The sequence below is a fragment of the Bos indicus x Bos taurus genome, chromosome 17, assembly GCF_003369695.1.
Source record: "Bos indicus x Bos taurus breed Angus x Brahman F1 hybrid chromosome 17, Bos_hybrid_MaternalHap_v2.0, whole genome shotgun sequence".
Classification (NCBI taxonomy): Eukaryota; Metazoa; Chordata; class Mammalia; order Artiodactyla; family Bovidae; genus Bos; species Bos indicus x Bos taurus.
In genome coordinates, this window is record NC_040092.1 from 26,052,909 (window position 1) to 26,065,770 (window position 12,862).

General features: G+C 38.2%; 1 protein-coding gene across 1 annotated transcript in view; it reads left to right on the forward strand.

Moving 5' to 3' along the window:
* Nucleotides 1-12,274, forward strand: part of PIWIL1 (piwi like RNA-mediated gene silencing 1) — a 33,715-nt gene extending 21,441 nt beyond the window's left edge. The window contains exons 13-20 of the mRNA XM_027567346.1: nt 278-350; nt 2,094-2,294; nt 2,400-2,503; nt 3,321-3,391; nt 3,571-3,724; nt 8,649-8,774; nt 11,188-11,335; nt 11,498-12,274. Coding sequence (XP_027423147.1) covers nt 278-350; nt 2,094-2,294; nt 2,400-2,503; nt 3,321-3,391; nt 3,571-3,724; nt 8,649-8,774; nt 11,188-11,335; nt 11,498-11,614 — 994 coding nt within the window. The 3' untranslated portion in view covers nt 11,615-12,274. The remainder of the gene's footprint in view (nt 1-277; nt 351-2,093; nt 2,295-2,399; nt 2,504-3,320; nt 3,392-3,570; nt 3,725-8,648; nt 8,775-11,187; nt 11,336-11,497) is intronic.
* The last annotated feature ends 588 nt before the right edge of the window (nt 12,275-12,862 follow it).

Consider the following 12,862-nt stretch of genomic DNA (forward strand, 5'->3'; position numbering starts at 1 on the left):
ATCTTAATTTAAAGATCTGATAAAGTCCCTTGTAGGGTGGACACAGAAATGTGTTCGAGTTGCTAAGAATGAGTGAGACAAAAAAAGGACTGTTTCTCAAACAATTGCTGTTGGGTGTGTGAGAAATCCTTTTGACCACATGGCTTCTCCTGGTGTTCTGTTTCCTTATTTCACCCACAAGTGTTGCTTGTGTTACAATCTGTGGGAACCTTTTAACACATAGTACATTTTTTTGGTTAACTTTTTCTGAATGTTGAATTACGTATTTCCATTCTAGGATTGAAGTGGATGATAGAACTGAAGCCTATTTAAGAGTCTTACAGCAAAAGGTTACGTCAGATACCCAGATAGTAAGTAGCTAGTTGATATGTAGGCAGCTGACCTGGAATCAGTTGTTGTAAATTGGGCATTGGTAAACCTTGGAACTTGAGCTCAGTGTTAAAAATGTTATAATTAGGTTCCCAAACAAGTCACAAGACACATATTTTACCTTCCTACGGTAGCTCAGTTAATGCTGGCTTTAGTTGTGCGCCTAGGAGCTTGTGTACTGCAAACGGTAAGGAAGGGATGGAAGAAAACAAAGCCATCTTAAATTTACCCAGACTCAAATGCTCTAATTCTAGAAAATTTCAGGGAGGGAGTGGGGAGGAGAAAAGGCACAAGAGTAGAAATCAGTACTTGTTCAGCACATGTGGTATAATTAGTATATTTGTAGTTACACTTAGTATAATTAATAAGGTGGCAAAGACACATTTAATGAAAAACAATACACCTGAATTGCTTTAAACCTAAGAAATGAGTTGGTTTCTTCTAATGGATTCCTTTTAGTCCTTTGTCTCCTATGCCACAGGCAGAGTGCTATTAGGTTGTCTTGAATAATAGAGATACCAAGGGTAGGAAAATTATTTTACTGGGGGCCATGGCAAGAAAAATAAGAATCTGGGACTATAAATTGGGGAATATAGCAGTAAGTTAGTGTTGGATTCAGCTCCAGAACTTGAATCCTCAGAATTTGGGCAAATATAGGTGGGTTAGTTGCTTGGTTAATTTTCCAGCCTTTTTATGATGTAATTGACATTTAACATTGTGTGAGTTTAAAATGCACAGTGTGATGATTTGATATATTGTGAAATGATGACCCTAGCACGTTAGTTAATATCTCCATCATCTCAGGTAATTGCAGTTCTTCTTTGTATATGTGGTGATAACCTTTAAGATCCACTCTGCAGCTTTCAAGTATATAATGTATATATAATTGTGATCGCCGTGCTATATACACTAGATTCTCAAAACTTACTTTCTAACTGGAAATGTGTATCCTTTGACTAACCCCCATTTGGGACAGGCGTCTGTTTAGATCAGTCATTTCAGTTTCCCCAGAATTGCCCATGAACTTCTAGGAAATTTCATAGTTTGATCATACTCCCAAGCCAGAGCTTTGAGAGTTTAAAAGCCGTGATTCTAGGTAAGGCATGAGTAAATGAAAATTCTAAGCATTTCAGAAAAGCTTTTATTTGTCCACCTGTAAGTTATCACTAACTTATTTTGCCCTATTCCCTACTCCTAAATTATTCCAAGCTGGTAACAGACCATATTTAACTAACTTCTCAAGTTTTAATGATACTCGGTTTTAAATTGTTTGCTTAACTTGGTTTCGTTCTTAGTATATATTAGTTGAATGTAATGAGCATTATGGGCGTCCCTGATGGCTCCGCGGTAAAGAACCTGCCTGCAGTGCAAGAGACACAAGGGGCACAGGAAGATCCCCTGGAGGAGGAAACGGCAACCCACTCCAGTATATTGTTGCCTGAAAAATCCCATGGACAGAGGATCCTGGCGGGCTACAATCCAAAGGGTTGCAAAGAGTTGGACATGACTGAGCACCCAGTTACTCTCAGTGAACATTATATAAATGTTAATGTCATACTTACTAGCACCGTGGCAGAGATGGAGAGTAAAGTATTAATATCAGTAAACGAATCACAGGTGTTTGTGTGTTTATGAATCACAGGTGGGTTTAGTTTCCTCTCTTCTTTGAATTTAATTATCAGTTTCCTAATTCTTGGTGATGAGGATATTTTGTTTGTTTTTAGGTTGTTTGTCTGTTATCAAGTAATCGGAAAGACAAATATGATGCTATTAAAAAATACTTATGTACAGATTGCCCTACTCCAAGTCAGTGTGTGGTGGCCCGAACCTTAGGCAAACAACAGACTGTCATGGCCATTGCTACAAAGATTGCGCTGCAGATGAACTGCAAGATGGGAGGAGAGCTTTGGAGGGTTGATATGCCTGTAAGTTTGATTTAACTTGTAGATATAAATTTTGTTATTTAAAAAAATGTATTTTTATTGTATTGGCATTCCATTGTATCTAAAATTACGATGTTCTTGTTAAAGCTGAAGCTAGCGATGATAGTTGGCATTGATTGTTACCATGATACCACAGCTGGACGGAGGTCAATTGCAGGATTTGTGGCAAGCATCAATGAAGGGATGACTCGGTAAGTGGGCTTTGATAGCCGTAGATTAAGTGCTGAACATAGGCAAACAGGACATGAGTGCAGGGGCTAGTGTCTGGGGAGTACCAGAATTGTGTTAATTTTTTAACTTGGTTTCTTTTACATTAGATCCAATCAAATAGTTAGGAAAGAAACCAGTTATTAGCTACTCTAACCATTTTTAATATCCTTCACTGGCCCTTAATCTGTAGTGGTCAGACTACATTTTAGGTTATTTTATTATTTGTATTTGGTGAGAGGATGCATCTCCTTAAATGTGACAATCTCTAAAAGCTTCTTTAATAAATTTATTACTTTGAATGTAATCTCAAGTTTCCATGTTAATTTTATCTTGGAAAACCCACTCAAGTTTACCCAGTCACTTGCGTATCAACGTAGTGAAATTACTTTTCAGTGCTTTTCTTAGAACTGATAGAATTGCCAAGAATAGGAAGAATGAGAATTGAAGCATTGATTTGTGAGCATTACTGATACTTGGGCGTATTTCAAGGTATTTTATCTTTGAGAAGAGCGTCTTTTACCAGGAGTATAGTATTAGTATGCTTCTGTATATATTGACGTGTAAACCTAGGAGGCATATCTGGCTATTACAACTTAGATTTTATTTCCTCCTCCGTGCTGGAATTGATTTATAATGAGAAAAAAAAAAATGTCTATGAGGGATTTCCTGTATCTTAACTCCGTTTAAGATTTCATCAAGGAAGTTAAAGATAATAAATTGCATAGATATAGAAGAATTCAAAAGTGAAACAGTTCTGTATGGTTGTGTTCTCACCTCAGTCATTTTTTCTCCGAATAGCTGGTTCTCTCGCTGTGTGTTTCAAGACAGAGGACAAGAACTAGTAGATGGGCTTAAGGTCTGCTTACAAGGTAAGTCGCCTGCTGTGTTCCAGTCTGGCCTCCAAACTCCAGTCTTCAAGAAGTTATCTTAAAGCTGTGCTTCTGGGAAAACAAAAAAAAACAAAAAAAAACTGTGCCTGGAGTTTGGTAGAAGCACATATTTTTTGTTGTGTGTTAATGTATTTAAAACTTTCCTGGCTTTCTTTCAGCTGCTCTAAGGGCTTGGAATAGCTGCAATGAATACATGCCTAGTCGAATTATTGTGTATCGGGATGGCGTAGGAGACGGTCAGCTTAAAACACTGGTGAACTATGAAGTACCACAGTTTTTGGATTGCCTGAAATCTGTTGGTAGAGGTTACAAGTAAGCACATGACATGTAAAGCGTTTCCTTTGTATAAAATTGCATTTTGCATCTTTGAAAATAACGTCACAAGGTGGAAAGGTAAGTGAGAACCTAACCTTATAGGCGCAATAGGACTTGAGGTAATGGAAGGGGTTGGGGGGTGGGTGTCTCATGGAGACTGTTTTGTAGAGGAGAGGCTAGAAATGTAGAGTGGAAGTTCCCTCAAGGAATGACACATGGCAACACCTTCACTGACCAGCCGCTGCCACTTTTCTCTCTTACAGCCTTGAAGTATGAGGGTCTGATTATCCCAATGCAGCCATAGGCGTCCACAGCATTGGTTGAAATAAATCTTCCAGATAGTCTTAACATACTCTTTCTCTACCTCCTTGTACAACAAATACTTGTTTAATTTCTTTGAACTCAATTGGACTGGTTTTTGATGGGTAGATGATTGGCATGTGTTTGGTGTCCTAGGAGGAGACTGTTAACCTCTGTCCTTTGAGGTGGTCTGCGCAGCCAAGGGGAGCTGTACTCATAACTGAATACTACTCAGGCTCTCCTTTGAAACCTACATTAGTTTTTGCTTTGCTCTCCTACCAAGATCATTTGTTGGTTCTCTCTGGCAGTAAATTGCATGCCATCTCAAGATAGCTGTTCTAATAAGTTACATTGTTTAATTTTTTGCTGTTTTCTTTCTCATATTGTAAGTAAGTTGAGATCAGGGACTGTTGTATATTAAGGGCTTAGTGCATAATATATTTTGTGGAGCTGATTTTTAAAGATGCTTAGAATATCCAGGAGGTATGTTTGTATGTGCTTGCTCATGCATATTGTTCAGTTGCTAGATCATGTCTGACGCTTTGTGACCCTCTGGACTGTGGCACACCAGGCTTCCCTGTCTTTGGCTATATCCTAGAGTTTACTCACATTCATGTCAGTTGAGTTGATGATGCCATCCAACCATCTCATCCTCTGTCACCCCCTTCTCTTCTTGCCCTCAGTCTTTCCCAGCATCAGGGTCATTTCCAATAAGTTGGCTCTTGGAATCAAGTGGCTGGAGTATTGGAGCTTCACCTTCAGCACCAGTCCTTCCAAAGAATATTCAGGGTTGATTTCCTTGGACTGACTGACTTGATCTCCTTGCTGTCCATGGGATTCTCAAGAATCTTCTCCAGCACCACTGTTTGAAAGCATCAATTCTTTGGCACTCAGCCTTTATGATCCAACTCTCACATCCATACATGACTACTGGAAAAACCACAACTTTGAATATATGGACCTTTGTCAGCAAAGTAATGTCTCTGCTTTTTAATATGCTTTCTAGGTTTGTCATAGCTTTTCTTCCAAGGAGCAAGCGACTTAGTTTTGTGACTGTAGTCACCATCCACAGTGATTTTAGAGCCCAAGAAAATAAAATCTGACACTATTTCCACTTTTTCCCCATCTTTTTGCCATGAAGTGATGGGAGTGGATTCTATGATCTTTATTTTTTGAATGTTGAATTTTAAGCCGGATTTTTTCACTCTCTTTCACCTTCACCTAAAGACTCTTCAGTTCCTCTTCACTTTATACCATTAAAGTGGTGTCATCTACATATCTGAGGTTGTTTGTATTTCTCCCGAAAATCTAAATTCCAGCTTGGGAATCATCCAGTGCAGTATTTCTCCTGATGTAAACTGCATAGAAGTTAAATAAGCAGGGTGAACAATATACAGCCTTGATGTATTCTTTCCCAATTTGGAACCAGTCTGTTTTTCCATGTCCAGTTCTAACTCTTGCTTCTTGACCTGCATACAGGTTTATCAGGAGGTAGGTAAGGTAGTCTGGTATTCCCATATCTTTAAGACTATTCCACAGTTTGTTTTGATCCACACAGTCAGAGGTTTTTGCATAGTCAATGAAGCAGAAGTAGATTTTTTTTTTTTTTTTTTTTAATTCCCTTGCTTTTTCTTTAAGCCAGAGGATCTCTGGATCCAGTTTGATCTCTGGTTCCTCTACCTTTTCTAAATCCAGCTTGTACATCTGGAAGTTCTCAGTTCGTGTACTGTTGAAGCCTAGCTTGAAGAATTTTGAGCATAATCTTGCTAACATGTGAAATGAGTGCAGTTGTATGGTAATTTGAATATTCTTTGTTATTGCCTTTCTTTGGGATTGGAATGAAAACTGACCTTTTCCAGTCCCGTGGTCACTGCTGAGTTTTTCAAATTTGCTGGCATATTGAGTGGAGCACTTTCACAGCATCATCTTGTAGGACTGAACTAGCTCTGGGATTCCATCACCTCCATGAGCTTTGTTCACAGTAATGCTTCCTAAGGCCCAGTTCACTTCACACTCCAAGATGTCTGGCTCTAGGTGAGTGACTACACCATCATGGTTATCTGGGTCATTAAGAGCTTTTTGTACAGCTCTTTTGTGTATTCTTGTCACCTCTTCTTAATTTCTGCTTCTGCTTCATGGATATTTAAAGACTGATTATTTCTGCGAAACCTTTTCAGCAGCATTTGTTATCATTATAGAAAACGAGGGTCTTGAAAGTCGTTTGACAGTATCTGGGCTCCATGTGATTTATGTGGCCCATGGGATGAGCATTAAGGACTTAATTTCTAGCTAAATTGAAGGGCGCTTCCAAGTCTTTTTTGGCCGAATTCTGAAAGAACCCCTCTAAGTGTTAAACGTTTCTTAAAATGTGATCATTATGCCAGTAAGTTTTCAGAGCAAGTTAGGGATGTTTTTATCTCTTTTGAAGTAACTGAGTTTCAGATTAAAATGCCAATAGCATTTTAAAATATTTTGTAAATGAACGTTAATGTTCTTTCCTATCCTCTTAAAATTCTTAATGCTTATATTTTTCATTGGTATTTTGTTCTACTTTGTAAAGTTTTGTAAGTTTTAATTTGTTTTCTTCCTTAGAAAAAGGAAAGTTGCAGGGAAGGAGGATTTAAATTGATTGCCTGTGCTGGTACATAACAGACCATTGCATGCGGTAGATTTCACGTCGTCAATTGTGCTGTTATTTGGGGGCTGCAGAAATTAGTGATCAAGACAATATGTCTTCAAATCAGTTTAGGTTGATCCCAGCTTAGCCTTCATCTGTGAAACGGGATGCACCTCACCAAGGCTGCTGAAAGAAATGCCAGAATGTTCAGTGTACTTCATAAAATACCCAGTATGCTCTCAATATATAGTAGGCACTTCATCTAAAAAAAGTTTAGAGTTGCATATAAAGTAAAATGATATCTAAGAATTACCCCTTACTTTTAAGAAATAGAGTTTGGATTTTAACATTTGCTGTTATCTTATTTGTTTGTTATAAATATTTGTTTTTGAATTGAAGTGTTGATAATTAGCTTTTTATAAAGATGTGTCATGGATTAGCTGATTTAGGATGTTTGGTTCAGAACAAATCAAAAAGTCACTTCAACATACTTGTGACTTTCTTTCCGTCACCACATTTGCAGAATCATTTCTTGAGATGTCCCAGGACTAAAATCTACTTTGTCTTTTGGTTCCTGAGACGGTGGCTTTGTAATATGCAGATCTCTTGTTGCTGGGCAGCAGTGGCTTTACATGTGGAAATAGTGATATTTCTAAAAATGTCCTCTGTTTACTGAAGTAAAATCATCTTCCTACCCCTGGTATATTTGCTTACTGCTACCATGAAGCAGCACAGGTTAGGTTTAGCAATGAGTGGAAGTTCCCAATTTGGAATCTTCTGGACCATCAGTCTAGACAGTATACTGTAAACTACCTACCTAAGTCAAACATTACCAGGCAGGTCCATACTGCATGTGAGGTCCTCTGCTTTCCAGTTGTTAGAATAAAGTATATTTGTGCTCTTAAGGAACTAATTTTGTAGCTAGAAAAAGAGCAGAGGAAAGTTGAGGTATTGAAAATCATAATTTTTATCAAATGCTTATTATATGATAGCACTAAGTGCTTAATATGTTCTAATGCATTTATTCCCAAGTGCACATGTGTATACAGTGTGATTTTATCAGACAATGAATTTGAAATGAACCTTTAAGAGATGGTTGGAAAGGGTATTCAAGCTCAGTACGACCTGCCAGTTTAAAGGCTGTCCTCAGGAGAGCCAAGAAGCTTGTTAGAGGCAGTGAATCTAATGTGACACAGAGCTGAAAGCTCACTAGGGGAGAGGAGTAGTCTTGACATAGGAAAGAAGCCACGTGAATGGGGTTGGGAAGGGAGAGGGTGACAGAGAATGTTCTCGTATTGCTGAGGATAAGCTGAGGAGTGAGCGAGTGTGAGAGACAAACGGACACAGAGATCCCCTGATACCAGTCATTTTGAAAAGCAGTCAACCAGTCATTTTGAAAAGCAGATTAGATTTCGAGACTACTCAAATTAGCTTACTTGTCAAAGATTTTACTTTCCACGGGCTTCCCAGGTGGTGCTTGCTAGTGGTAGAGAATCTGCCTGCTGCTGCAAGAGACATGGGTTTGATCCCTGGGTGGGGAAGGTCCGCTGGAGTAGGAAATGGCGCCCTGTTCCAGCATTCTCGCCTGGAGAATCCCATGGACAGAGGAGCCTGTCCGGCGACAGTCCTTGGGGCCTCAGAGTCAGACACAACTGAGTACACTTACTTTCCACGTAGGAGGAAATGTCCACTGAAAAGGGTCTCAGACTGTGAACTTTAAAGACATGCTGGGTTTAACATTTTAGTGTGCTGGGTATGTTATATGCTCGGTTTAATAATTAAAAAACTACATAACCTTGCCATTTTATTTTCTACTCAAAGTTTATTCCTGGTCCTAACTCCAGGTCCTTACAAGTTGTGGAATCTTCCTTCACAACTTCGATAAATAATATACCCAAGAGGGAGATGCATTTCTTTTTTAATGGAGTGTATGAATGTATGAATGATTCAATGCCCTGAAAGTATGACTGACTAAATGTAGTTACGTTCATCACCATCTTAAAGCCCAAGACTAACGGTAATTGTGGTGAAGAAACGTGTCAACGCCAGATTTTTTGCTCAGTCTGGAGGAAGACTTCAGAATCCACTTCCTGGAACAGTTATTGATGTAGAGGTTACAAGACCAGAATGGTAAGTTCTGTATTAGGTGAAGATTGGTTTTTGCTTTGTCTTTTAGCATAACCTCTATGCTTTATTATCTTTTACCATATTTACTTTTTAGTTCTTATACTTTATTTCTTATAAATACTAATGCTTTTCATTAGTTTGCCCTAATAATGCCTATGATGTATGAACTTAGTGTCTGACATGGTGAGCACAGGTTTCTGTGCAGTTTCTGGGGGAATAGGGTTATCATTTATGGCCTTCGTTATACATACAGAGTTGAAGAACTGCTGCTGTAGATTGCTGTGGCATTTTTTTTTTAAACATATGTAACCTCATCCATAGATTCTTATTTTCCAATCAAAATGTTTAGATCCATAATGTACTTGGTTATCCACAGGTTAGAAAATTCCATCTAAAGACACAGTTGCAGATGAGAAAAGTGACTTCTGAGTAAACACTAGGGTGGCACAGGTGGCACAGTGGTAAAAATCCACCTGCCAATGCAGGATATGCAAGAGAGATGGGTTTGCTCTCTGGGTCAGGGAGATCCCCGGGAGTGGAAAATGGCAACCCACTCAGTATTCTTGCCTGGAAAACAGCATGGTCAGAGGAGCCTGGCAGGCCACAGTCCATGGGTTACAGTCAGACATGACTGAGCGACTCAGCACGCATGAGTGAACACTGTGTACCTGTGAGCTGCACTCTGCTGTGAGAAAGCTGGCCAGAACACTCAGGGGCACATGGTCGTGCGCTCAGCACACGACAGTTCAACTGCAAAGTCATGAAACTGGGTTCCTCAAGTTCCATTTTGTGGGGGTTGGTGTACAGTGCACTAAGTCACGTTCCTTATGGCAAGTCATTGGTCAGTCCACGGTAACACCCTCCTCATGAGAGTGAATAGGAGAGTTTCTGTTTTTATACATAAATTTGTGGGGCCTTTTAAAAAGGGCAGCTTTAATCAAGGTAAAGTGTCAGCCTAAGGGGCAAAGTTTAAATGTGTAGCACTTCTCCTGTATGAAACGCAGGTAAATGAGGCATTGCTCCTGCTGCTAAGTCGCGTCAGTTGTGTCCGACTCTGTGCGACCCCACAGATGGCAGCCCACCAGGCTCCGCCGTCCCTGGGATTCTCCAGGCAAGAACATGGAGTGGGTCGCCATTTCCTTCTCCAATGCATGAAAGGGAAAAGTGAAAGTGAAGACGCTCTGTCGTGTCTGACTCTTTGCGACCCCGTGGACTGCAGCCTACCAGGCTCCTCTGTCCATGGAATTTTCCAGGCAAGAGTACTGGAGTGGGGTGCCATTGCCTTCTCCGAATTATACTTAAATTTATGTAGACAAATGATAATACAGATTTTAGATCCACTTAGTCCTGTTAGCTGACAGCATATCAAAATATTTATTTAAAGATTCACTTTCTTAGATTGTGTCTTTTTCTCAGGCAGGTAATAGTTGTCAGAAGGGTTCTAACCTATTGGGGAAAATCAATGAGGGAGGACAAAATGGCTAAGATAATTGACAGTTTCATTTCCTGTAGACTCTCTTTAACCATTCAGAATGACCTCATGATACTTTCTAACATTACTGCTACTCTGACAACCAAAGCTTAGGTATAACATTGACCTGAAGACAACTTTTTAAAACAATTTGAGTAAAATGGAAGTTGGATTTTAAAGTATCAAAAAACGTGATTACTTTTTACTCAATGTTCTTTAAAACTTAATAACTGCTAGTCTACTCAAATACTTGGAGAAGTCTACTTTGAATAATAAGGTGCTTAAGTTGGGAGGGAACTAAGGTTTTGATTCTAGCTCGGTTACGATTTCGCTGTTCTTTTGGGCACATCATTTAATGTTTCTGAAAGCCTCATTTTTCCAGATTACAATAATCTGTTGTAGATCAATTCTGATTTTATAATTTGTCTCGTTTTAAGGGACATAATAAATTTCTTAATATCTTTATCAGGCTGGATTACAGCATCTCTGAATGGATACTTAATTGGTACCCTTCCCCCCCCCCAAAAAAAAAAAAACACAAAAAAACCTGACATCTATTCCTTTATGTTTGCACTACTTGGTTCTTGATCCTAGAGCCTGTTCCCGCTCAGCTGTCTCCCTCAGATGTGGAGTGGAAACAGGCCTGTTGTACAGCGTGCACTGTCAAAATTAGCAGCCAGGTCAAACATTTGTTAATGCCCTTAGGCATCAATGATAGGTATTTAAAATACAAAAAAGTGGTATCTTAAACCTCTTTCACACACAAGCATTCCAAAACAGTTCATGAATAGCAAGCTCTGAATTCAAGGAAGCACACGTTTTGAAAAGATTACGTTACATTAGTATACAGGATCCTTCCACTGTAAGAAACTTGAATCATCTTAACTTTAGCTTTGAAAAAGATAAGCCTCATACCCATGTGGTTTTTTTCTTATGTAATTCCAGGTATGATTTTTTTATCGTGAGCCAGGCAGTGAGAAGTGGTAGTGTTTCTCCCACACATTATAATGTCATCTATGACAGCAGTGGCCTGAAGCCAGACCACATACAGAGGTTAACTTACAAGCTGTGTCATGTCTATTATAACTGGCCAGTAAGTATTTTTTATTAATTGATATTTAGCCACATCAGTGAGATTCACTTTTCAAAATGGAATTGCTGTGTTTTCAAAGGCTTTTACTGTTAATACTGAGATTTATAAGTTAGAGAAGTTACTTTTAAAGTAATAGAACCTTTTTGTTTTCTTCCACTAAAGGGTGTCATTCGTGTTCCTGCTCCTTGCCAGTATGCCCACAAACTGGCTTTCCTTGTTGGCCAGAGTATTCATAGAGAACCAAATCTGTCACTGTCAAATCGTCTTTACTACCTCTAACCTACAGAAGACGACAAGATGTGGCTGCGTTTTTCTTTTTGAAATTATATCTTCAGGATTTTTTTTTAAGCTCTTATTTTTTAAACTGTTATCTTTCTAGATGAAACTTGGGAAGGAAACTAGGAAATCTAGAGTCATTTCTAACTTTGCTATTAATTGACTTATTTTATAGGTAAAAATTAGGATTTACTCTTTTATCTTGTTCTCATAAATGTGAGGATTTTTTGTTTTGAAAAAGTGTGGAGAAGATGCTTTGTACTATAAGCAGAATCTCTTAAACTATTTGAAAAGTAGGGATTTACTTGAAAATGTTCTCAGGAGTGAGCAAGTCCTATTTGTAAAGCTACAGTGGCCTTGTTTTTGAAATACTTAGTTTGAATTTAAAGGAGAGAAAAGGAATAAAGTGGAGGGCTCACTACAATCATAAGGTAGGATTTTACTTGAGTATCTGATGATCTCATTTTACAGGAAAAGCTGCCATTAAATAACCTATACAAGGTATAGGAAAAGTGTGCGAGTATGGAGAAGTATGCTTATTTTTTATTTCATTTTGGGGGCTAGGTATTATGGGGGTTAAAAAAGATAGTTGAAAATTTTAAATTTCTGTCCAAAGAAACATTTTAATACTGTTTAATAAAAGAGACCAGTAGTCTATAGTAACATTACTATTTTTTTTTTTTTTTTGCAACTGGGACATAATTCCATTTGTTGTAAAATAAAATTACAATGATTGTCATCTTATTTGAATAACAGTGGAGTTTTTATTTTTCTGAAAGCATATGCATTTTCTTTCCATATATTATATTTTTTAAACTGCTGAAGAGTACACTCAAAGGGTATGATTCCATTTATTAAAGCTCAGTTAGTTTCACTTAATGAATCTGAAACTGAAAACTCAGTTTCAGAGTAAAACTCTGTCAGGAAATGCTGCAACCTTAAACTTAACAGTGTAAGACCAGAAATCCATAACTTGAAAGAAAATGTAGACTAAGAGAAGTCTGTGTATTGTGAAGTTGATGATTGTAATTATTCACATCTATATATGTATAGGAATTTTGCAAAGAGCAGGCTTGCAGTTAATGAGTAATTATATGCCAAGAGAACACCTTTAAACATTGGTTACAAGTGTAATGAGTGTAAACACAGGCCATAGGAACCATGATTTAAACTAATGCCATTCAGTAAAGTTGCTTGTCTTAGCATTTTTGTACTTGTTATCAAATAATTACATTTTGGATTTAGCCTTAC